Here is a 26,896-nt window from a genome sequence, read left to right as displayed (position 1 = left end):
AACCCTTTGGCTCAGCTAAACCAACATTATGCTAGCAATATGCAAAGTCAATAACACTGTGAAATATTGACAGCTCGTAAATATAAGACTAACTAACTAAGTAATTAATCTACCCATATCAGTGTTCCCAAATCAATATCAACATTTTCAGAAACAAATGATAGGCCATGTGTACCGTCAGCCACAGCCTGAAGTAACAAGTTGAATAGTGAATGGGATGTGAGACAACCCCCTCAACAGTAAGTGACAGACAGTGTAATTCCTGCAGCTTGTGTGTTCCACTCCCCATCCTGTGGTGTTCATTGATTGATGACATGACATCAGTGTCCTCAATCTCCAGCCCTGTAATCAGATGGGAGGATCTTTCATCAGTCTTCTTTTGGTGCAAACTTTATCAATAAGCAAGTGAGATTTTGTACTCCATTTTATACAGTAAATGTTTTCTAAACCCTCTACCCTTAAGATTCACTTTAAAGGGTCAAATTCAATTACAATTTGTTCTGTAGCCTTTAATTACAGCTTCAGTTTCAGCTGTGGTGATAGCGGTGGAGCGGGTTTAAAGACCACAAAAAGATTTCTATTTTTATTAACCAAGGCCTTCCACATATTACAAGTATGATTCCAAACAAACGAAACATATTAAACAAAAAAAGAATTACCATAATCATGATTAAACTTCTCAGCATTATAATTAGCCCTATGGAGCTCAATTAAGCTCTCCAGTATGAGGGCCTACTCAGTAAACAGCTGTCCTCCTGTCTACTAATTTCTGAGAAAGAGCTGTGAGGCCTGTTCATGCCAAAATATCATCACCAAATTGGGTGGGGGAGTCAGAGAAGTCCCTCAGTATGAAGGGTGATTAATGCCATTAAAAGGTATGCAGAGGAAGGACATAATTAAGCTATGCTAATTCCTTGCTTACCAAAGTTAAAATGTAATAAATATATTAATGATTAGAAAACAGCCTGATATAATTGCTCTATGATGAGAAATTGCATAAGTTTTAATTATGTTTACACATACATATACATATCGCACAGGATTAATAATCCTGTCAAACATTCAGTGATTCCTAATTATTATGTAGTATTAAAACGATTTCAATTCATATTGTGTAGATTGTGATGATGATGTCGAAGATGTTATTGCTGATAATAATAAAAGTCTTGACAGGCTCTCGTTGTGAGGGCATCATTTCCCCAGAGATTTCCCCACTATTCTACACAATTTGAAATAGTTTGGATTAGTTTGGTTTGTTCGTTCCAGGGATATCTAACCCAGAGTCATAGTACTGTCAACAAATGTGTTGAGAGCGTAAAACAAACAAAAAACTCAACTCATTTCATGGATTTTTGTGTGTCCCATGTTTGTCTTTTTTGTGAAAGAATAATGTTTATTTATAATCTTCTTATTTGTTAATTATATGTTCAGAATTTTTGCACCACAGTTCATAGTATGGTTTAAATGATACAAACTCCAGGTGGAATCTTGCCACAGAGTTAGAATAGTAGCTGTAGCTAATCTAATTCAGATCTGAATCTGCACTATAACCCTCTACGCAGACCTGTCTAGAGGGTACAATCTTCAGTGACAATGCTTCTAGTATTTTTGTGTTTCTTTAAGTTGCTTTGTCATGGTTAAAATGAATCGTAAATCTTCTGCCAACACGAGTCAAAGCGATCATGAGTCCCTGGTGGTGATTTTCCTGTTAGATCCATACAGATGAATGGGTAGCTGTTGGTAATGTGTCTTCCTCCTCCTTATCCTCCTACTTGTGTGGTATTAATCACCTCTCATGCTCAGGGCCTGAGAAGACGGTATCTAACAGGGACACCCGTTTCCAGGAATCAAACAGCCCTCTGGCTGAAAGTTTAACAGTGCAAATGATGCGGTGAGAGACACACCTCCTCTGGATTGGAGGCATTGACCCCTGCTGCTACATAGTCATTAAGCCTTCAAGAAAAAGAGGATGGAATGAGGAAGAATGACTGGCCTTCAACATAACAAGACGACACTTGACTGCATAGCCCCTTGTCTCTCTCCTACATTTTATACCAATAGTAACAGAACAGACTTCCAAGGAACAAACGACATGAATTGATTACTTCAGTTGATGTTGATGTGAGTTGTTATTTAGAATGATCCCTGACTGGATAGTTTTGATTTTTATTCCACTTTTTCATTTAACCCTTGTCATCATCACCATACAAATTACAATTACAAATATACAGTTAAATATTACATATTAAATGAGACACAGCACACTTGAACAATTTATTTTCCCAAAAACTAATCCAATATTGTGTTTCAAAATACTTGCAATTCACATAAAATAATTTCAGACAGTGAATTAAGCTATCACCTGTTACCATATCAATTTAGGACACTATACTATTATACTAATATAAAGGTAGGCCACAGGACTGAACCAACAGTGACATTTCTATTCTAACTAATCATAAACAGTTTATAATATGAAAAATAAAAAATCCCAAACCTTAAGTATTAGGAGATAATACATATATAAAAACATCATTATGTTCATTATTTTGCATCAAAATTCTTTACTGGAAATAAGTAAAAAGTAAAAACAAAATTGGTTTGCTACCGAAATGAAACCCATTTTAAAATTCTATGAGACTATGAGAGGTGGCTGTATTTAAATGGAGCTTTCTGACATGTATTTGTCTTTGGTTTGAACTGGCTGCTGTGATTAAATTTTGTAATTTTGTAATTAAATTTTAAACTATCATGGCCTGGTTTATAGGCACATCATTTCCCAATGCAGTCTTATGACCGGTGTCACAGAGAAACTCAGCTCTAGACTGACCTCTAGTGGTAAAAACTAACAATAACCTATAATGGACTTTTTTTTCTTGCAGAATAAAAATGTGAATTTTTTGTTTTTATGCATGAAAACATTTCACATTTGACAGTAGACATGGGTACAGTTTTATTTTTTATTTTTTTCAACCTGAAGGGTGTAATACTCAAGTGCTCTGAAGTTAAAACATCAGTGTGTGTGTGTGTGTGTGTGTGTGCGTACATGTGATTCTGTCTGTTCTATGTGTGTGTACATCTAACTGCTGAGCTTCTGAGTCTCTTCCGTTCTCACAGCGGTCAACTGGCCCTCATGGACAGCCTCATCTCCAGGAACCTGTGACAGAAAGAAGGGAAGAGAAGTATATAAATGAGTTTCTAGACTTTTATAACCTCATCTGCTCTAAAGTATCCTTGGCATGACCAAACACAGTCTAATTGTTGCTTTTCAAGTAAGTTGTTAAAGTACGTTAAAAGCTGATTCCTGGTTTTATTGCATTCATTTTCTTGTTGTGCTATGTATCTAAATATGAGCATCTTCACCCTAGTACTGAATGTAGTATGCATTTGTCTTTTGTTCCCCTTACTATAATAACTATGAGATAAAAATGGATAAATAAACAAATTGGGGTTAAGGATGGAAAACTGCACCAATGAATTACATATTATTTGATGTCATTTATGCAAGCAGAAAATGAATTGAATATTAGTAAAAAAAAATAATAATAAAAATGATAGCAAAAATGAAGCCATTTCAACTGGTTATGAACATATATCATTGTACTAGTGGTACATTTTATCTTTGTCTGTATCTTTAAAGTCTTAAAATTAGGTTCACACTGCAATTATGAATCAATAGTTAAAGGACCCTATAATGTGTAATATAATATAATGTTGAACAATATTATTTATTTATTTCCTTTGTAACAAAAATCAGAAAATGACCCTTTTTTGGAAAATTATCAAATAAACCACAAAAAGAGACACAGACTGCATGCAAGTCTACAAAGTTTACCTTTTTCTATCTATATACACCTGTACATATATCACCTGTATATAAACTCCTCAAAAAAAGTTTGGAAACGTTATTTCAGTCAATTATTTCTCCCCTTTAATAATACCAATTGGTATTGTATTTTATATCATTGGAAAGCCTGATTAGTCACCTTTACAACGAGGTACAACTTGTAAGGATTGTGCATTCGTGGAATGAGCAACACAGCTAAACATGTGAGTAGCGCCCCCCAAAAAATGTGCCAAAATCCCCCTGTAATATTCTCCTTCAGTGCTTCAAGTGCTGCCAGGTGTGTGCCAGTCACAGGTGTATGACTGAATGGCAAAAATAGAACTTGTCATCACTGAAGGCAATCTCAATGCAGTGACATATCGGAGTGAGATTCTGGAGCCAGTAGCGATCCCATATCTCCAGAATCTGGGACCTAACTCCATCCTCCAGGATGACAACGACGTTGAAAATAAAGGGGTTACCATTGTGTTCTGTCAACTCACCTCCCAGTAGATGCTATCTTCAAAACAGATGGTGTCAGGAGGGGCACCGAAGACAGGCAGCTTCAAAATGAAACCTAAAACAACAAAGGAGACCTTGTCATTTATGTGTACTGAAACAACAGTAAATAGTAAAAATACAACATCAGCCAGTAAGTGTGCTACTGGAAACGACAGCACAACAGCATGTACAATAAAAACTGTATAATGGAAACGTTTCGTACATGGAAACATCACACCCTGGTTTGGACAAAAGTGGATGTGCTCTCAGTTTCTGATCATTCTCTGTCCTCTATTCAGGTTAAATCAGTAGTATTAACTACAAACAGTTTCAACTCATCACTACTCATTCATAGTTTCAGCTTGTGTATATGGGGTGGGATGTTCAGCGCTAGAGGGAGTGATATCATCACTGGAGTACAGAGGAGGAGTAAAATCATTTTAGAAAGCCTTTTGATGACCATAGTGACAATTGTTCAGCGATATGTCCTATGGAGCTGTGTTTTGTTTGACTGGTACCTCACCACTGGTTAACTGAGACAAGACATTTCAGGAGAGAGGCAGCAATAGCAACACTAATAAAATCTACACCAAGCTGTTTAGCTGACTGTTGTGTTTCTTGTGGTATCAGCATCTCGGCAATAGGAATAACAGTCTTGGATCTATAAGTTGGACTTGGAGGTGCGCCTCTGCTAAAATCCCTATGAAATGAATTCATTACACACTATCATTAGTGGGCAAGCTGTGCAGCACAGGCCCACGACGGTGCCTAACATGAAAGGCCTCTTGGTTTGGCTCATTCTTCTTCTTCTGGATTGACTGCATTGCTAAGACATTTGTTCTTCTATGTTGAGAATTCTATTCATTATTGGCATTCACAACATAAATGTTACGTTCTTCTGCAGTTCACGGACATTCTAAAAACAGTTCATGTTATGTTGTAAAGCCTTCTGTGATAATTATCACTTGATTTACATTAAACATAACATTTCTCTATCAGACACAGCAAGTGACATTTAACTGTTCTGTGCAGTGTCCGGGACCTGCGGCCATGACACACCCTGAGGTGAGAGGATCCAATCATCGCTGCCTGCAACATTAATGTTGTTTTAAATTATAATTCTGTTGTCTGGTTTTTGAGTGCCATGAGTGCTTTGGATGTGACACCTACCAACAATTAGCCCTCCCAGTAGGGCGAAACCAAGAGTGACAGCAAGTGAAATGGCCTGAAGAACACCCTGATAAGATGCTTTTACTTTTCCGCTTGCTACATCAGGGAACACGTCTTCCATACTGAAACACAGAGAGAGAAAACCACAAGTCAGCTGAGATACAAAGCTGGATCTTTTTGAGAGATATACTATGTACATGGATTATTGGCATTGATTTATGAAGGTTTTCACTAACTAATCAACTCAACTAACAAAAATGAGCACACAGAGGTATAATCAAATGTTAAATACAGTCACAGACTTTACATATCACCAATACCACAAATTGAATGTCTTTATCCAGGTTCTTACATGCTGACTTTGAAGTAAAAGAGGAATGGGGAGAGTAATGTGAAGAAAGCTGAGGGCTGTCAGTGTAATTAAAATGATATTATCTGTAACCAAACATACACATGCAGTCAAACCCTTACAGACATTATCTTGTCCAAACTAAAAAATCTGGAAATTCAGGACAAACCACTGCTGCCATTGTTTTCTCATCTGAAAACAGTCGAGTTACAGCTTGTTAAAGTCATTTTTATCTTCTCACCACACACATACCAATGGCTAGCCTGGGCACTGTTTGCTCCGGCAGATGTGTCTGGTCCCCTTCTCGTTCAGATAGCCTTCCACCTAACCTGGCCTGGGTTGGGCCAGTCCCAACCATTTATCTATAATGGGGCTGGTTTGATACGATTTATTACAGAGGAGCGCCACTGAGGCATTTACGTTAACAACCAAGATTGCTGCTGCTGTGCAACAGATGCAGTTGACTCCACTATTAAAAATACTGGATGGTGTATTATATAGAAACAATTGCACTTAAAGCTTTTGTTGATAAGAAAGGTAAAAGTAGAATTAACGCTCAGTGCTACATCACACATTTCATTGCTCTCATTGGTTGTAGGTCTTAGAGGCATTTTGAACAATTATGTTTATGGTTTTTTATGGTGTTTCTTTTTCATTTGAACCAAATGTTTTCCCAATCAGTCCTTCTAACCCCCATATTTGGGACAATGCTGCAGGCATCAGGTGTTTGTGGCAATGATGGCACCAAATGTTGTTGTATGTTTACCCATCTCCATAAACATCTTCGGTTGCTAGGGCAGCAGTCACCGCTCCCACAATAGCGCCAAGAACGCCGGGCATACCATGCAGGTTGTGAACCCCACAGGTGTCTTGGATCTTCAGTTTTTCCTCCAAGATGGGCTAAAGGGAAGAAAAACAAAGGAGCTGATCATGTGGCTTTGTCAGTGCAAAATCACAGTCTAAAATATATTCATCTCTTTCATTTACAACATTTGGTGCACACATTTATCATGAACACATTTATTTATTCATGAACATTCATATTTTTTATAGAGGTGGTTAGGGAGGTACTTAGGGTTTTCTTTTTTCCTTATTAGATTTGACCATTTCATAACTATTTTACAGCATAAACAACTGAAAACTTTTGCTGATTAGCTCTAGGTTTAAATGACTGACTTGATCAATAAATATAAAATGCGAAATCATCCTTACTGAGAGGTACTTGAAGCCCAGAACAGAGATGATGCCGGCCAAAAAACCAACAATCATGGAGCCGTAAGGCGTCAGCATCATTTCACCAGCTGTTCCTGCTGCAACTCCACCAGCCAGGGCAGCGTTTTGGATGTGCACCTAAAGAAGAAAACCCAGGTGAGATTTATTTTAGCGTTTTGGGAATACAGAGGAGGTTTCAATATAGCATAGTTAATCTTGAAGCATACTGTCCTCCTCCACCTATAGCCACTATAGCCGCTCCTATTGAGTATATTGAGACCTACATATTTTTTTCTGGGAATTTGATGGTGTAGCAACCTGCTTTGGGACTATATTGACATTTGACCAACAAAAAATGCACAGCTCAACATAAGATAAATACATCAAATGTTGAATGATAACTGAAAAGTTAACGGAATAACCGGTTCCAGGGTGACTCTACCAGATGCATTAAATCACTTTGCAGTGCAGAGCAAGTACCAGCAAGTAGAGACACTTTAGATGATCGTCACTGTGATCATTTGATATCATCAGATATTTTACTAAAAAATCAACACGTTCACATCATATCAAATCTTGCACGCTGCACATACGCTGAAAAGTTTGAATATTTTGCACTCCAACATCACAGACAACACATACAACAAACAACACGTGAGCAATGGGAGCAATTTTACCAAAGTCCTACTCTGTGCTCAATACATTGGTGTGTTTGCTTATAATTAGCAGACAATGTAAAGATTCAGTTGTACTTATTTTCCACTTCTCAAATTCAGTGTTCCAGATGATTTTTTGTCTTTAATTTGATTGCTAATTCATTGAGAACAGAATAGATAATGTGTGCTCACAATGTCCAATCATGCACCCAGCAAAGAAACACAACCTTTAGCAGCAAACAGATGGAATGACTCCATCAACTGTTTAGCTTGTCTTCATTATCTACAGGCGTCATAGTAGCACTCCCTTGTCAAGTTACTGCCCTGAGCAGGGTTCACTCTTAGGTTAGATCACTAGTATAGGAATGTCCCATCTTGATATCAGCATGATTTATTGATTACAGCTGCGCATGTTAGTGTTTAAATCACATGAGCCTGGGGGTGTCTTCAGATGACTCAGAGAGATTTTAGCTTTTGAGTAACTTTGTCATGAGTTTTCAACTCAGATAAGCCACGATCCATCCTGCTGACAGGAATCCAAGATATTACAACAACCTCTCTAGTTGTTTCCCACTGAGTCCTGTTGTTACTGAACGCTTCTTTATTAGAAGGAGGATTTATCATACCTGTCAGACTCTTTTGATTTTTACCTTCACCTTTGTTGTATTAATTCTTACTGTGCAGTAAGTGTGCAGTAGAGGCCACCACCTTCTACTTTTACAGCTTTTGACACAATTTGATTGCTGAATTCATTAGCAATTATTACTTTTTGTTTTCGATTTGATTTGATTAGATCATTTCAGTAATGGTAATCCTGTGTCTTCATCACCATGTCCAGCTTGCCGTCGTGTGCTGTGAGGGCAGACATGCCATAAGTGGACAGAGTGCAGGCTGCCAGAGAGTAGTAGGTGTTCATGGCTGTGCGATGCTGGTCGTCTCCATGAGCCGTGATGGCAGAGTTGAAGCTCGGCCAGAACATCCACAGGTAGATTGTACCTGAGAAGAACAACAGGAAAGAAACCAAAAGAATGAGAAAAGGTGGTCCATAGTTATTGTTTAGCAAGACCCACTTCAGGTGCTAAACTTTGTGTGTTGAGTCCTGAACAAGTTATTATGCATACTTCACCATACAGCCAAAAAAATCTATTTAAAAAAAATAGACAAACACACCTTTTCCTCTAACTAACATAATGTGATTGACGACTGACAGATTGATTCAAAGTATATCTGTGTTCAGGACTCTTTTCTAGACTTTCTCCACTAATGAAAATATTTGAGTACAACTGAATTTCACAGAAAATTACATTACACATGACGACACCCATCTGTGACGTGCAATAGTCTTTGCATGTCGCAACCACTAGATGGCGGAACAAGCAGAACTTTTCATCTTGGTCTAGTTACACAAAAAATTATTTACTCTTCTGGACAGTAAGAATATTTTCATTTAACAATAAAGCTTGAGTATTAGGAAACATTACCAATCATTGCAAACAAGTCAGAATGATAGACTGAGCTGTTCCTGTCTTTGCTCTTATCTAGGTTGGGCCGGTACAGGACTCGGGTCACCATAAGGCCGAAGTAGGCTCCAAAAGTGTGGATTGTCATGGAACCTCCGGCATCCTTGGCCTGAAACAAAGTGAGACATATTTGATGAATGTACAGTATATCTCCTATCTTGGTGCTAATCAGTCTCTGTTGTGCTGTTTTGCAGATCACATACATGGTAATCACAGTATATCTGTTTTTTGTAACTCACCCCTAGAACAGACAGCAGGATGAACTCATTGACAGCAAACAGCGTGACCTCAAATGTTGCCATAAGTAGCAGCTGGATAGGGCTGGTTTTCCCCAAGACGGCACCAAATGAGATGAGCACAGAGCCGGTGCAGAAATCCGCATTGATCATACTGAAAGACACACAGAGTTTTGTAATCTATTAACAGTGCATGAAATGGCAACGAAAAAGTGGGTCGCCACACAGAATTGTTAACAATTCTGGAGTTTCCCTCAGTTCAACAGAGAATTTTAGCAGATTTCAGGTCACTGTTTTACTGCAACTGTTCACCATTTTTATGAGGTCAATTTTGAATTATTGTTCCACTGACCCCAAGTGGCCCAAATAATAGTAAATGCTACACTATATTGCCAAAAGTATTCACTCACCCATCCAAATGATTGAAATCAGGTGTTCCAATCACTTCCATGGCCACAGGTGTATAAAATCAAGCACCAAGGCATGCAGGCTGTTTCTACAAACATTTGTGAAAGAATGGGTCGCTCTCAGGAGCTCAGTGAATTCCAGTGTGGTACTGTGATAGGATGCCACCTGTGCAACAAGTCCAGTCGTGAAATTTCCTCGCTCCTAAATATTCCACAGTCAACTGTCAGTGGTATTATAACAAAGTGGAGGTGATTGGGAACAACAGCAACTCAGCCACGAAGTGGTAGGCCACGTAAAATGATGGAGCAGGGTCAGCGGATGCTGAGGCGCATAGTGCGCAGAGGTCGCCAACTTTCTGCAGAGTCAATCGCTACAGACCTCCAAACTTCATGTGGCCTTCAGATTAGCTCAAGAACAGTGCGTAGAGAGCTTCATGGAATGGGTTTCCATGGCCAAGCAGCTGCATCCAAGCCACACATCACCAAGTGCAATGCAAAGCATCGGATGCAGTGGTGTAAAGCACGCCGCCACTGGACTCTAGAGCAGTGGAGACGTGTTCTCTGGAGTGACGAATCACGCTTCACCATCTGGGGATCTGATGGACGAGTCTGTGTTTGGCGGTTGCCAGGAGAACGGTACTTGTCTGACTGCTTTGTGCCATGTGTAACGTTTGGTGGAGGGGGGATTATGATGTGGGGTTGTTTTTCAGGAGCTGGGCTTGGCCCCTTAGTCCCAGTGAAAGGAACTCTGAATGCTTCAGCATACCAAGAGATTTTGGACAATTCCATGCTCCCAACTTTGTGGGAACAGTTTGGGGATGACCCCTTCCTGTTCCAACATGACTGTGCACCAGGGCACAAAGCAAGGTCCATAAAGACATGGATGAGAGAGTTTGGTGTGGATGAACTTGACTGGCCTGCACAGAGTCCTGACCTCCACCCGATAAAACACCTTTGGGATGAATTAGAGCGGAGACTGAGAGCCAGGCCTTCTTGTCCAACATCAGTGTGTGACCTCACAAATGCTTCTGGAGGAATGGTCAAAAATTCCCATAAACACACTCCTAAACCTTGTGGAAAGCCTTCCCAGAAGAGTTGAAGCTATTATAGCTGCAAAGGGTGGACCGACGTCATATTAAACCCTATGGATTAAGAATGGGATGTCACTTAAATTCATATGCGAGTCAAGGCAGGTGAGCCAATACTTTTGGCAATATAGTGTACTTTAAATGCAATGTAAGACATTGAAAAAGGCCAGACATTCATCACTTGATTGCTGATACATTAACCACAAACACTACATTAGATAACCACAAAATCCCAAAAGGACTTCCTCAAAATTGTGAATCCACTTGAATCAAGACCTCTAAGTCTGCCACTCTGTAAGTCATTACAAGTACAGTTGACTACATACCTCTCTACTCCGATGTGGATCTTGCCGTTATGCATACCATGAAAGAAGCCCTGCATGAGCGTGGCCCACTGCAGGGCAAAGGCTGCAATCAGGAAGTTAAAGCCCACGCTGCTGAAGCCATAGCGTTGCAGGAAGGTCATGAGGAAGCCAAAACCAATGAAGATCATCACATGGACGTCCTGGAAACCTGTACAATGTAGAAAATACCAGCAAAAATTATGGATATCAGGAGCCTGGGGATCTTTTTTTTTTTGTTATTTGTAGCTTTCTTTAAGTTATGTGGTGGAAAAGTAACCTGGAAGTAAATGAGATGGAGTTGGTGCAGAAATCAGCAGAGAAACTGTTTGTAAAGGAACATGCATGTTCAAAAACCACTTGACAGGTGATTGGATGTGCCATCTGTCAATAACTGTCTCACATAGTCTAACTGCAACTATGAGATCAATGAACCATGAGAGTTTGTTGATCTGTAGTTAAAACTCTTGCCAAAGCCAGCCAGGAGAAGAGCAAAAACATCTTTTCCATCTTTGCTCTTCTTTCTGTGAAGACATGCTCTTCTGTTATAAGAGGAGCTATAACTGATGCTTCTAGCATGATCTGCGCTTTTTAGATGCTATTTTGAAACAGTTGTTTCTCGCTGTCATCCCACCAAAGCCCTGCCCTTAACTTCACAGTGATTGGTCCAAACCACTGTGGCTCAGTCACAAACACACAACTTGGAGCATGCCAAGACGGATTTTCATGCTGTGGTAAATGGACAAAATAGACCCAGATGGCTAGAAGTGCCACAACATCAAGGAGGAGGATTGACAGACCAGTGTAATAGACAAAAATGCTGATCTCGTACTTCTGGATGTCATGGATGGAGTTCCACAAAGATCAACTCAGGGCCCACTGAAGTGATCTCACTGATCACTCTGAATTACTACGTTCACTACAACTTCTGTTTTATCACAAAGAAACATTTGTATGCACCGTCTTTGCTATGAAGATGATATTTACTGATATTTACAGCTATGCACAACAATAGTCTTCTGCTTTGCTGTGAATGATGCTCCGTCGTGATAGTGGTGAGTATTATTCATGTTCAATCTAATTTTTAACAGCATTGTAAGGTGGTTGGGCTGTCTTACATTCACATAGCTGAGAAATCCCCTGTCCTCCCTTCTGTAAAGCCTCACCAAGCCGTTGGTGAAACAAGACTGCTCCATAGGCTCTGTGATAGAGGTGGCGCTGATATACACAAAGAGAAGACTGAGAGGTGAAACACTAGACAGCATTATGGCAGCTATAGTTCAAATAAAAATGCATTCTGACAAATCTTAGGCTTTTAAAAGCTGTGATCTCAAACTGTGTCAGTCCTGGCAGCAGTCTTTAACTGTGTACGAGACAAGCTTTCCGTTTTCATCTTTTATATTGAGACTCTGATGGGAATTCTAGATATCTTTATTTACAAGTAGGTAAACTTCATTTGAATGAATTTGAATGTCATATGTTAATGTCAAAGCATGTTTTGGGGACTGTAATCATTCCTCCTTCCAACATGACTACAGTGTAAGGGATGGGAGACAAAATCCAAAGTTTTTTTTTTTCAAAAATACATTGTTAAGTTCAGCTCAATATAATATGAGGCTTCAGTGGTCTAAGTTAGACAAAGTAATGTCTAAGTTAAACAAAATCTTCATTCTGACAGTAAACTGAATGTTTGTTGTCAGTGTTTAATCCCAGCAGCAAACCTACATGTGACCACCAGGATGTTCTACTCACCACAGCTGAGCCAGGAAACACAAAAAACAGAGGAGACTAAAACACTGAAATTTTGGAAGATAGCCACATGATTTTCTGACTCTGACTGACAAAGCTTCTTTTTATCTTCACCTGAAGTTTTGAATGAGGTCTGTGGACTTTGTCCTCTATGTCTTACAGTGCAGTCGTGTTACAGTTTGAAGGGGTCACCTCAAAGCTAGTGTGAACAGGAGGAAAGATTTTTACTAAAGATGGTTCCCTTCAGACCCTGTTCCCTTGTTTTACAAACGCACATTCCACACTTAATCTGACTGTATTGTTGCTAATGTCATATTTTATTAGGTTCTAGTACATTTCCCCTTCTGTGGAGGGCAAAAAGCCCAAACTTGTTTGGACTGCACTGTTTTACAATGCTTCGTGTTCAGCCTCTGGGTGGATTTTGAGTCAGATGTCTAGGTTGTACAGTATTCTCTTTAAATGCAAATTGGTTTTGTGAGAGAAATGTGTCTGTTGTTTATTGCCATATAAGGGCGGCTGTGACTCAGTGTTAGAGTGGGTCGTCCCTCAATCAGAAGGTCGGGGGTTCGATCCCCAGCTCCTATGGGCCAACATGTCCAAGTGTCCTTACTGAACCCCAACCTGCTCCTGAAGCAGCTTCAGTGTGTGAATGAGTATGAAAGAATAGTCTCCTCCAAATTACATTCTTCCTACATTCCATGTGATGTAAAGCGCTTTGAGTAGTTGAAATAACTAGAAAGGAGCTATACAAATACAGACCATTTACCATATTTATTTCCAGAAATGTACAGCAGTAAAATGTTTAGTGAGATTTAGCAAAACAAGCTTCAATTATGTGTCCAGTTTTGTGTTGTGATTCCTCTGAAATCAGTTTATGGCAACTGCACTGGCATCTCTGTTTTAGGTAAAGTTTGTCTGTTCTGCAAAGTTTTAAGGTTCAATATAGAAACATTTTATTACAGACCTTTGACTCTTTTCCTTTTCATCAATGCAAATCAGTTTTTACATTTATGATTTTGTATTTACACACACTTAACCATAGAGCCAAAGTCTACAAACCATTTGGAGAGAGTTAACTTCAAGAAATCAAGCCAACTCGGGTACCAGGGACTTACTGAAATTTCTTTCTCTCTTTAAATCTTATAATAATATCAGCATTAAGAAATCATGTTGGAGTTGCAGTTGATCAGGCACCCTGGACGTGATGAAATTGCATTAACATTACACACAATTGGTATTAAAGTAAGCAAATAATGGTAAATGGTCTGTATTTGTACAGCTCCTCTCTAGTCATTTTGACTACTCAAAGCGCTTTTACATCACATCCTCTTTCACCCATTCACACATCATTCATTCAGGAGGAATCTAAGCTGGAGGAGACTATTCTTTCACACACATTCACACACTGAAGCTGCTTCAGGAGCAAGTTGGGGTTCAGTGTCTTGCCCAAGGACACTTGGAAATCTGGACTTGGGAGAGCCAGGGGTTTGAACTGTTCTACCTCTGAGCCACAACCACCCCCATTAATCAACATGATTCCAACTTAAATGAAATGTTTTGGTTTGACAAGCAATAATAAATTGAGATAAAGAGGAAAATAAAGAATAAAGAGGAAAATAAAGAAAAAAAGTCAGTCTGCCAACTGACTTTTTGTTTGTATGTTTGAAAGGGAAACAGAAATGAATTCAAAGATTTTTTTTCAGTTTTAACTTTTGGTTTCGCACAAGACACAAACCTAAGGCTCCTAGGTAAAAGTCCTATGTCTGATGCATCCAACCACCCCATTATAGTTACTATAGCGACTAGGCATCACCGCCAAAATAAAGGTTGTCCCATTACCAGTAGAAGATAACAACCTACAGAGTCAATTAGCATGTCGAGTAGGGCCATGCCTTACAGTTCCTGATAACAACTGAATGGCCATTTAATGAGTGGAGACCACTCAAATCAGCTAATTAAAGTCCATTTACAATTGTAAAGTATTATTATTTTCGTAATTATTGTTTACGTCCCTCAGTGATTTTAAACTTAAAGATGAAGAGTTGTTACAGTACATAAGAATTGTTAAAGATCCAATACAAATGCAATACAAATGCAAGTTGTTGGACAATATCAAAAAAAATATTTTTATAATTTGTCAATGAAAAGCCTTGTAAGGAGTGCCAAGAGTATTACAGTGAGTATACCAGTCATTTAGGCAAAGGCAAATTTATTTGTATAGCACCTTTCAGACACAAGGCAATTCAAAGTGCTTTAGAGGGACATAAAACACAATAAAGACAAGATGCAGAAACATTAACTTGCATGCAAAAAGATAATAAAAGAAAAGATTTTAAAAGATTTTAAAATCCAACCCATGGCACACTGAAAGCCAGTGGAGGGATTTAAGAACCGCTGTGATGTGCGCCACCTTCTTGGTGTTAGTGAGGACTCTGGCTGCTGCATTCTGGACAAGCTGCAGTTTTCTAATTGATTTTTTATTAAAACCCCTGAACACACTATTGTATTGTTATAGTCCAGCCTGCTGAAGATAAATGTGTGCATAAGTTTTTATCTCTATCTTTTAATTCTGGCTATATTTTCAAGGTGGTAGTAGGCATTCCGATTACCTTTCCCAGAAAAAGTGCAATCTGCACAATCTAGTTTGAAAAAGTGTCAACTTAAAAGAAGTGGTTTTATGTGTTTATAAGTTTTGCCCAGAGATGAGTTACAGATTTTCTGTCTGATCTTTACTATTTTCTCTGTAAAAGAGGATGCAAAGTTGTTGCATGATTTGGTGGATAGCACTTCAGGGGGGACTGACGCTGAGGGGTTTGTTAGTCTGTCAACAACAGTAAAGTGTGAGCGTTACTGTTATTTTTGTTAGTAGTCTCAGAGAAAAAAAGATTGCCTTGCCCTCTTTAATTCAAAGTTGTAAATGTGAAATCTCTCTTTAAAAATAATAGTGCACCTGGAGTTTGGTTTTATGCCACCTGCGTTCTGCCTTTCTACACTCTGTTTTATGCGTTGTCACCAGTGTAGCATTCCTCCAGGTGCTTTCCTCTTACCAGAGACCACTTAAGTCACTAAAACATTAGTGACATTAAAATTGAAACTGTCGACAAAGTCGCTGTAGAGCTGGTGTGGGTGTAAAGGCCTGGGTAAATAACATCCAGGTGTGTTTTTTGATATGCCACTCTCTGATCATTTCAGCTGAACTGCTGATGTTGTCAGGAATGTCATTTTAAAGAAAACACAGTAGTGATCAGGGAAGGCATCATCAGTCACTACAACCTCAGAGATGAGCAGGCCTTTGGACTAAGGTATGCCCCTTATTGTGTGTTGACTCTGATACATGCTGAGAAAGTTGTCAAGGATAAACAGAAGTTCTTTATCACTGCCATCTTTGGGATTATCAAAGTGAATATTAAAATCACCTACTAAAACTGCACGGTTAAAATCCATACAGACTGCCGACAGCAGTTTGGTAAAATTCATTCACAAGCAGCAATTTGCCACCCAGAGACCTGATATCTAATAAGGCTGACTTCCTCATATCATTGTCAGAGGCAGACTGTGGCTGTAGTGGGAGTACTCCTGACCACAAGAGGGAGCTAGGGTGGTTTGTGGGGGAGAGAGAGTTTTGCTGGTAATGACCAGTGGTGACCAGGTGTGGATGAGGAGCAGCGTGGAGGTTAGTCAGCCTGAGGGACAGTGCCAGATGGAGTAAAATAAGTTGTCAGTTAGAATGCGTGAGCCAAGGCCACCTTGACAGAAAAGAGGTGGACGTTTCCAGAAGAGATTAAAATGATCAATGAACGCTACGTTTTGTGCAATACAGGTGCCACAGCCATGTATGGAGACTGAGAGTGCGGCTAAAACGATGAGTAGAGGAATGGGAGCGGAAATAAAAGTCCAGGAGTTTGATAAAGTCACTTTTCAGAAGCTCAGAGGTCTGATTTGGAATGTCATTACATCCCATGTGAAGGACAAAGTGCTCGGCCAGGATGGTGATCATTGGCAGCAGTCTCTCGGGCGCTGGATAAATCGGTTTGTGCTGGTCCGAAGATTCAATTCAATTCAATTCAATTCAATTTTATTAAGATGATAGTATCCATGACCTTTCCTGCCTCCTGGATTCGTTAGAGCGTGGGGATTCTTCCTTCCAGCTCCGTGATCTTCGTGGAGATTCTTCCTTCCAGTTCCGTGATCTTATCCACAAGACGTGCACAGCTGGCACAGCCGGATGAGAGGTGAGCGGAGCCATGGATTATGACTGGAGCGGCAGGAGAACAGAAATAAAAAGGAGGCCAGTGCGAGGGCTAAAATTGTTTAACGTTAAACATAGGTGACCAGTTGCAGAGGGCAGTTGCAGAGGGTTAGTGGTTGCTGCTGTCCAGGAATGTTATGGCTCAGACACTTAGACGCAGGGGCTCCAGCCTGGAGCCCACAGCGTTGAAGTTCAACATACCGTTGAACTGGATTTAGCAAGGGGTGACTCACAGGGAGGTCATCAAGTCAGCGAAACTTACCAACACGGGCCTAACAAGTGGACCCGCTGTGGAAATTGGGCTTTGGTTGGTTGTGTCTTCATAGCCGATATCCTTGTTAGCTGGTTAGCTTCAGTGCTAAAAACAAGCCACTAGCTAGCAGCACGTTACGCCAACGAAATGCTTAAAATCTGTGCATCCAATGACTAAAATCTTTTACCTTGTGAAGAGCCTATATGAAAACAATCATGGTCTAAAAGTGTATTAAACTGGATAAACATGAAATTGTGACAGCACTTCTGGTGGACACACAAAATGCCAACGCCAACCTCATATCTGCTCCCCAAAAGCCTTGACAAAAACATCCAATCACTGCCAAAACCCCTTGAGTCCCTTGAGGGCTTTGTTAGTCAAAACTCCTTTCTCTGTGAATGAGCCCAGTTATGTAAGCTTTTAATGGGTTCAGCTGTGACTCAGGTCTGCACAGTTAGTCTGTGGAACATTTGTCGTGGTCTTCCATAGTGACATACATGTTAAGAAACTCATTACTTTGAAAGTTAACATGACTTTATTGTTGGTCCACTGTGCACTTTAACTCTAAAAGCAAGGCTAATAAACTTAAAATCATTGAATCAACTTGAATCAACCTGATGTGTGAGGTCTGCTTTTCTAACTCTCTTTATTTGTCTCATACTGTCACACACAATATTGCACTGTGCTGTGGCTGCTGTTGCCATGGTGACCGTCAATAGGCATGCCAGGGCAGTGTCCCTGTTGGCATTTTGGCCCAGATACTGGCATCCAGGAAGACACCATATAATCAAAGTAATGATGAGACTGTAATGGACAGAATCAGAGCCTTCTTGCCATTGGAGTTTATTCAAAGGGAAACTAATATTTGCTGATGATATCTTTAAATTTGACAGTTTTAATTCCAAGACATTCCACAAAATGACCTCTCACCTGGACACCAGTCGTGGTGGGTGGTATGAGTCAGGCTGAGATAAATTACCTAACCTAGCTTTTCTCATACAGTATTCAGTACTTTATCTTTTTTTTTAAATCACAGTAAAGGTCTAACATAATATCTAACGCCAATATATCGGTTTTGTCATATTCTAAATAAGGGGTAATGTACAGTACAAATCAAACCCCAAGAGGGTGATGCAGGTCTTGAATCATTCTGAAGGAGTTCGTTTTGCAATAAGGATGCCACTTGCTGTACATTACAATGCACATTGCATGGCTTTGTACTAAAGAAATCAATAATCTGACATAATAATGATCAATGATCAACCATCAAATCAATGATTTTAACTGACTTAAAAATTATTTTATTACTTATGCTATCAGAACTGTGTGCATACCAATGGTATGTTATACATAGCATCAGTCTGCTATACAGAAATAACAGAGACAGAATGCAGTAACTGACCATCAGAATCACTTATTAACAAAACCGAGTAATAAATACACAATAACAGCAAAACAAACTCATCCCTTCATATGCTGTTCCACTCACCCTTCTTGCCTTATTGTGAGTCAAACAGAAAATTGACTACTGCAATGCACATTTACAAATAATTCAAAATCAGCTGTCTTTTTCATTTTGTTTGTCAGTTTGTCTGTTTCTTTGTTGGTTTATTTGTTTTTTGGTGAAGCCATTTTTATAAGGTCAAAGACCCACTAGTCAAATTTTCTTCAACAGGAAAGTTTTTCAGCTTTAGGGATCAAACCTATGACCTCCCAGACCTTCACTTGACTGCCTTGTTTGCCTTCAGGTGATTTGTTGCGCAAGAGTGAGACTTGTAAAGCATTTTTTCAGTTGACATACCATCCTTATCTCACAAGAAGATATAGAGCAGACAATATATGAACTGTACAGTGTGGACTTGTCTATTCATTGCTCACTTTTTTCCAGTTGTGCAATAAGGATTGAGGATGTAGTATACACAACAGTGAAACACCTCTGTTTCAGCTCCTGTGACAGTGAAAGTATAAAGTTGGAGATTATCTGAAGCCACTAAACTTAATGGACATTTACCATTTGCTCTCATTTTTCGATCTGTAAAACAGGGACGATTTTGATGATTTCTTTCTGTATTAGTCATTCATTTTAATGCAATTGAATCGATTCAACCTGAGAAGAAAACCATTAGGTGAAAGATAGTTCAGTCTCAGGCTAGATGCTATACTTTGACATGAACCGTTTGTTGTCTGACAGAGATAAAGAGGACTTGGATACCATCACAGTTAGCTGCCTTCAGTTGCATGTTAGAGATTTAAAGAGTAATGCAGCAGAGACTATTCACCTCTCTCCATTGCCTTTACACTGTGCTCTGCCCCAGGACACTACCCCACATACCTCAGCACTCACCAGCCCATGTTACTTAGGGTTGATTACTTAAGGTGGATTAAGATGAGTGTCTCAGTGAAATGTAGAGCAAAATGTAAAGTCTCTGTTACAACTGGAAATGGAGATGAATGAAACAGAGAGTAATGTAATAGTTTTGCAAATATACTTGGTATATTCAGTCTTATTCATGTTTCTTCATCAAAACATATTTGCTGTTTCACAACAACAGTAAGTGTCAAGATGGAAAAAGTGTTTCATGAAAGCAGTAATGTGCATATTAAAACCCGTAGCTAGCTGCCTCTGTTGACCACAGAAATCTTTCTATCTACACAATCAGAACGTTAATGGTCAGTGGCTCGCTTCCATTAGAGGGAAGACATCTCTGTAAACTGCCCATGTAGAAAGAATGGGACACGACCAATTAGGGAAATCAGAGAGCTGCTGCACTGTTGCTCAGCAGCTTCTCGTCCTCTCAAGAGAAAACTCGTTTTTCATTTTAATGTGTGAATGAGTTTGGGTAGCATGCAAGAATGGCATACTTACAGTTCTGTAAAAGTCACCGAAAAAGCATGTGGAGGAGGATAGAAGTATGAGATGGGAGAGTTAACTATCATCAGCAAGACAAAAAGTGAGATCATTCTTCGGTGCAGGAGAACAGGACACACGCCCAAAAATATACAGGCGAGAATTACTACAATACTTGGTTCTAATGTGATCTTCTGATTTATGATTCATGACTTGCTCACACATGATAATATTTTTCAAATCATGTGCTAATACATCATAAAAATCTACATGTTCATAGCTCATGTGAGACCAGTGTATAAATATGAAAAGTCAACATTAGTTTTAGTTTTTGGCTCTGTATGTAAATGTGCATGAGGTCTGAAGCTACTGTGACCACTGGCCCTGAAAGTGCACTTACTTGGGTAACGGTAGTAGAAATCATTGTCATAGTCAGAGTGGGTCTTATTGTGCCACTTCCTTGCGTCTGTCTCATCATCATATTGCACCAGCGCGCCAAAGAGGATGATGAGGATGATCTCCAGGATGAAGCAGACGAGCGGCAGCCTCAGGCGCATGTTGGTTGCAGCGTCTGTCATGTTTTCTTCCCAGTGAGACGAGGAGCGAGGTCCGTTCTTGGAGTTGGGGATGAATGGCAGCACACTCTCTCACACACCCAGGAGTGTCTTCAGTGGAGAGTGTGTGAGCGGGGGAGGGCGAAACTCACAGACAGACACAACAGCCGCCCTTCGGTGTGTTTTTGTTAAGCGGTGTCACACCTATGGGACCCGCCCACTCATGAATAATGCAGCTCACCTTTGGCCCCGCCCCCCGCTACTGTACTTTTTAAGGAGGTCTGAATGGCTTTGGTGCACCTCAGTAAAACGGAATAATCCTTTACTGTGCAACAGGGAATCTTTTTTAGGCGGTATCTGTCGACCTCTAAGTGCCTTCTCCAGAGTGCCTGCCTGGCCCTCAGGTCCCTCTGCATATACTTATTATAGATGATGAGCTTGAGAGCAGCGTGGAGCTTGGGTTGTGTTTGTCGGAGTCCTTTTGGTAGGATGTCCAGAAATGCGGTTCATAAACTCCATATAAATATAATAAATAAAATACCTCGACATGTTTATGCTGTATGTATCTCAGCCATGGCCCCTTTTTCTAACATATTCCTGGTATCAATGGATATCACCATACTACTCATTTTTACCTCTGCTGAACAAAGACAATGTCTCAAACGTCATCAAACTGAAGTTTTCTGACATCCATCCATCCATAATATGAAATATGACACTTACTGCAGCAGGATAGTTCTTTTACATATTTCTTCTTTGTTCTATTCTAATACTATTTGGAACAATAGAGTTATGTGGCACATAAGGCATATAGACTGTTAGGTAAGATGAATTCATTGCTGGTGTCAGGGAATTTGATGATAAAAAGATAAAAATTATGACTACTGTATCCTTTATGCATTATATACTGGCTTCTGTGAACTCTTACCTCACTGTGTTTAGGAAACCACAGAACATTTAATGTGTCTCATAAAGAAGTCATAATAAAGAACAAATGTGGGCATGGTGGTGCCTTGAAGGAGGCGAACCCCGGGTTGGGGCTTGGCTAAGGGACACTTCTTCATGCATCCTCCTCCTCCTCTTTTTTTTCCTGTTGTAAAGCCCGATAAGAGATTTCACTCACACCTGTATTGGTGTCCTCCATCAGCAGAGTCTTTTCTTCAGAAATGTTTTCACCTGCCCAGAACTGGCTGGAATGTTGTTATGATTTTGGGGAATTTGAGCTATTATCACTTGAGACCACAGGCATGAAAGAGAAGCCATGAAGTCTGCAGGGACAGAAAAAGCCTCGCTGTCTGCTCAGCATCCTGTCTGACCAGCCACCTGTCGCCAAGTCAGTCTGACTTCAAATTCTGTGTCTCTACTAACTGGCGGACAGGCACACCTTATCCTGTCTCATTATGTTATGTGACAAATTCTAAACTATTCCTGAATAAGAACTGTGAGCAATGTGCAGGAGACAATCCAACCAGAAAATGGATCATTATTTGTATCCAATGCAAGTGTCACAACGTGTTCTGAAATCTATCTAAGTGCAGGAAATTGTTGTACAAAGCATTATTATTTATATATTTCACTTTTTAATAGTTTTTAAAATTGAAATGACACTCAACAAGCCATCTGTACCATAATACAACAGACCCAAGCAGCCAGTAATATTGTTAGCATTTACTTAAAATGGATTTTATTGTGCATTATCTACAGAATAATGTTGACCAATGATGCATAAAAGCTACTACATCATCAGTGCTGCTAAATTGAATTGTAGCTACTACTTCTTGTTTCTTATTTAACACAGATTACATAACTGTGCACTCAGAGATGGACGTTCTTCTTCTTCTTTTTCTTCTTCATGTCATTGTGTTTCCACTTCTGGAATTCACCAGTGGTAGAAAAATGATAATGAAATAATAAAATGTGAAAGAAAGAAAGAAACAAACAAACAAACCAAGGACACCCCTTCGCTACCCAGACTACAAATCCAAGGACATCGCCTGTATTTCTTTACCAACAACATCTCTGACAAACAATAGATATTACAGCAGGGATTTTGCTCAGCTTTCTTTACAGTTTATCTCAATATAGTGTGCACAGACCAATTTATTGCTTCAACTGACAAAATGTACCTATAACACTGATTGGATAAGTTGAAAATCCCATAAATCATAGCTCTGCATAGGAGTGCAGAAGAAGCTGCACAGAGGATGATTTAACTAACCAGTCAAATGGAAATATACATTCACTCTGCTTAATTTCCACAGGTTTCCATTGGAATTGTTTTACATTTGCTTTATGGCAAACACACCAGAAATTAAAAGTAGTCATACTGTTGGACTGCTTTACTATAATTTTACTGTGTATATCCTGAAAACATCATACACAGCACATCTGTAATACACAAAGAATAAACAGCAGATTTGGCACTTTTAGTTTGTACTTTTTTCAGGATGATTCTTTTTTACTTCATACCTGAGTGTTCCAATCTAAGTATGCATTTAAAGTGAACTAATCTATTGTACACTTAAGAGATTTATATAGGTGTTATTGGATTTTTGAAGAACCCATTAGCTTATGTCACATTTGTTGATAGATAACTTACAAGAACTTAACAGGTTTCACTTGAATCAACAAACCTCCAAGCCAACTTAAAATGGACAAGAGAAAGTCCAAAGATGAAGATTCAACCAACAGCTGTTGATCAATGTGTTAATGACAGTATCACAGCCTGTCGCATAAGGCCATGGCACAGGGGGAAACACACAGTTTCAAATGTTGATCAAAGTTATTTTAATGAACAACCTGAGATAGAACAGAATCAGTAGTGTAGGCTGTGCATGAGAGCGAAGATGGTGTGTGATGGAGAGTATTGCATTGTGTAAACTAAAAAGAAGTGAAGAGGAACTAAAGCAGTAGCACAACCATCAGAATGCTGTTGTTGTTTTTTTTAATTTTTCACTCTTTTTAATTTTAAGCCTTCCCAAAGAAACTGATTTGCAAACATGGCACCCTGTAACTGGATATTGGACTTCCACACAAGGAGACCCCAGAAAGTCCGGATCTCACCTCCTCCTCTCCAGAGTTGAACACCAGGGCTCCCCGTGGCTGTATGCTCAGCATCACACTGTTCACGCTGTACACCCACGACTGCATCCCCTGACAGCCAGAAAACTCGGTTGTGAAGTTGCAGCAGGTTTACAAACAACAATAAGAATTCTTATTGGGAGAAAATCAACAACCTTGCAGAGTGGCGTCCTTTCTAAATGCCCTTCATGGTGAAAATAAAAGGCAAAATGAAGCTTTGGGCTCAGAAATTGAGACTCTTCCTGTTGTGGCTAAAACCTGGTGATTAAAAGGTGATTAAAAGAGCTTATAATGACAATCAGTCCAGGCTGGAGAAAAAACAATCAGTCAGTCAATCTTGATCTTTATTTGTACAGTCATAATTAATAACAGTGTTATCTCAAGACACTTTCCATAAAGAGCAGGTCTAGTCCAAACTCTTTAATTAGAGAGAGACCCAACGATTCAGGAATTCAACATTAAGGATTCAAGAATCCCCACATGAGCAGCATCAGATATTATATTAGGAAACAGTGGCAGGAAGAACTCCAACATGACTATTAATGAGCAATGTGATAACAGTGAATAACATGACAATAGTTGATATATGAATAATAATAACATGACTAATATTAGGAAAAAGTGGTGGCGGCAGAAGAGCTAGACAGCTACCTAGAAGAGCGCCTGATAACCACAGCAGGAGAACTGCAACCCCGATTCACAGGAACCTGAGAGATGACAAAAGCACATGACAAATGATGAATAAACAAATAAATTTTGGGGGCGAATACATTTGGAGACACTTCACTGACAGGGGTCCATACTATTGCAATAAATTGTGGGAGGGCTTATACATACAAAAAATCTACACTGCTGCCCATAAAGTTGGAATAATTGTTCAATACCCCCAATTTAGTTAAAGCCTGAATACACAGTCTGCAAAGGTTCATTGTGGTTTAAGTTTCACAGTGATACGTTTGGAAGAGTTTGATCAATAAAGTTGAGAAGATATAAACTTTATTTATCAAGAATAAATCACATTGTCACAATCATTTCATGAGAAGAGGTAAAAAACATTTTATTCTAACTTTATGGGCAACAGTGTATGTGAACCATAACCAGCATAAACTTTGGTGTGTTGCAGAAGACAGAAAGCACCCCTCCTCTCCTCAGGGAGATGGTCTCCAAAGAGAATACACTCAAGCTCAAGGACAACACTGGGCATGGCTCTAGGGACTGTACTGTCATCAAGGATTTTCACACACTGAGGTACATCCCATAGTCACCCATCAGGTCTAACATTCTGCAATATCAGGCACTTGAGTAGATAACTGGCTACAAGACCCAGCTCTCATCACACCATCATGACAATGATTCGTAACAACAGGCAAGAATCAGTATTACCTCTGTGTGGCAAGACAGGGGAAACAACAACAAAAACTAAAATTGTCTAAGTCAACCAGCCCCCCGGTTGGTTGAAACACCTTCTTACTGAAGGTGCTGGAGTCCCACTAATTCAGCTAGTATCAGAGGACAGTTCAGGCTGATATCAAATCTCATTCTATTGAGCTGCTATTTCAATTATACCATATGTGTGATACCTTTGTGTGAAGAAAAAAACAACATTGATCGGTCTATCAATGGGTCTATATTAAAATTCTTGCATTGTGTGTGATTATAAGTTGAGGCTGAATAAATCATATGAGTTAATGATAGTTTACGGAAATATGTGAGTATTACTGTTTTATACTAAAATGCATCCTGATCATTCACAAACAAAAAATCAATAATGAAATATTTGACTGAAGGATGGATGAGTGTATGTTAACTTTTTGATCAGCCAATGGTTCCCACCTCATTATAACATTCATGTATGATTGCAGATTATACTTAATAATTCCATAGACACTTTCAACCAATCAATCTTTATTTATATAGCGCCAATTCATAGCAAATGGTTTCTCAAGACGCTTTACATAGAGAGCAGGTCTAGACCAAACTAGCAGTGGCCAGTGATCTGCAGCAGTGATGCATGAAGCCAGAGAACCACAGCAGGAGAACCAGGACCAGGCAGGATCCACAGGAACCTGAGAACCACAGCAGGAGAACCAGGACCAGGATCCACAGGAACCAGTGAACCACAGCAAGAGAACCAGGACCAGGATCCACAGGAACCTGAGAACCACAGCAGGAGAACCAGGACCAGGATCCACAGGAACCTGAGAGATGAGAAAAGAACAGAAAGGCTCCGGGGAAGATAGCAAGTTAGTAATTAAAAAGACACTTTGAATTCCATATTAAATGTTGCACTACTGTTGTCCCTGCACCACTGCACCCTGTATCTGTTAGTGATTAGTCAGATGTCAATGTACTGATATCAAACTTTGCAGGTAGATTAAATTGTCCATGGTAACAAGTTTTTTCACTGGATTAAGCAGATAATTAATAAGCAGCAAAAACTTAAAAACTGAACTTACTTCAACAGCGTCCAGTGCCCTAGGTGTATAAAAAATCTGTGGTGGGGAAAATTGGTATAGGGCAAATGATGATAACAATGATGTAACATAATGGACAGAATTCAGTACATTAGCTTTGCAGGCATTCAGTCAAAAACCAAAATATTTGATAAATTAAAGGGGTGACCCAATGATGGCGCTTGATCAAAAGTAAGAGGATCACCAAAGCCATTAGTATTCATCCTTTCAATGAAAAACACAATGTTCAACCTCATGGTGGCACAATAGGAAAAGTCGGGAGTTAACCGAAGTTAGTAGATTTCATATGGGTAAAATCTGCATGAAATTTCAAGGCAACCCAAATCAAAACTTGTTTAGATATTTCAGTCTGGACCACACCTGATAAAATAGGACACACTGA

General features: G+C 39.4%; 1 protein-coding gene across 1 annotated transcript; it reads right to left on the bottom strand.

Annotated features, from left to right (window-relative positions):
- Positions 1-2,154: 2,154 nt before the first annotated feature.
- rhbg (Rh family B glycoprotein) lies at positions 2,155-21,100 on the bottom strand. Its single transcript, XM_070834942.1, has 10 exons — positions 20,806-21,100; positions 11,292-11,478; positions 9,474-9,624; positions 9,196-9,343; positions 8,544-8,710; positions 7,059-7,196; positions 6,613-6,746; positions 5,498-5,619; positions 4,330-4,403; positions 2,155-3,157 (listed from the first exon to the last, which is right to left on the bottom strand). Exons 1-10 carry the CDS (start codon positions 20,981-20,983, stop codon positions 3,080-3,082), a joined length of 1,377 nt encoding a protein of 458 aa, XP_070691043.1. The 5' UTR covers positions 20,984-21,100; the 3' UTR covers positions 2,155-3,079.
- Positions 21,101-26,896: the final 5,796 nt, after the last annotated feature.

The sequence above is a fragment of the Pempheris klunzingeri genome, chromosome 8 (genome assembly GCF_042242105.1).
Source record: "Pempheris klunzingeri isolate RE-2024b chromosome 8, fPemKlu1.hap1, whole genome shotgun sequence".
Classification (NCBI taxonomy): domain Eukaryota; kingdom Metazoa; phylum Chordata; class Actinopteri; order Acropomatiformes; family Pempheridae; genus Pempheris; species Pempheris klunzingeri.
The sequence above is the reverse complement of the archived record's forward strand: the minus strand, read 5'-3'. Positions and strand labels throughout refer to the sequence as shown.

What these genes read in the sequence shown, in the direction of transcription:
- rhbg (XM_070834942.1), bottom strand. Translation starts at nt 20,983, where the DNA reads ATGACAGACGCTGCAACCAACATGCGCCTGAGGCTGCCGCTCGTCTGC. An exon ending in ATCCACATCGGAGTAGAGAG is followed by an intron (nt 9,625 to 11,291) that starts GTATGTAGTCAA and finishes TGTGTCTTTCAG; the next exon opens with TATGATCAATGCGGATTTCT. An exon ending in TCCTGCTGTCTGTTCTAGGG is followed by an intron (nt 9,344 to 9,473) that starts GTGAGTTACAAA and finishes ACTTTGTTTCAG; the next exon opens with GCCAAGGATGCCGGAGGTTC.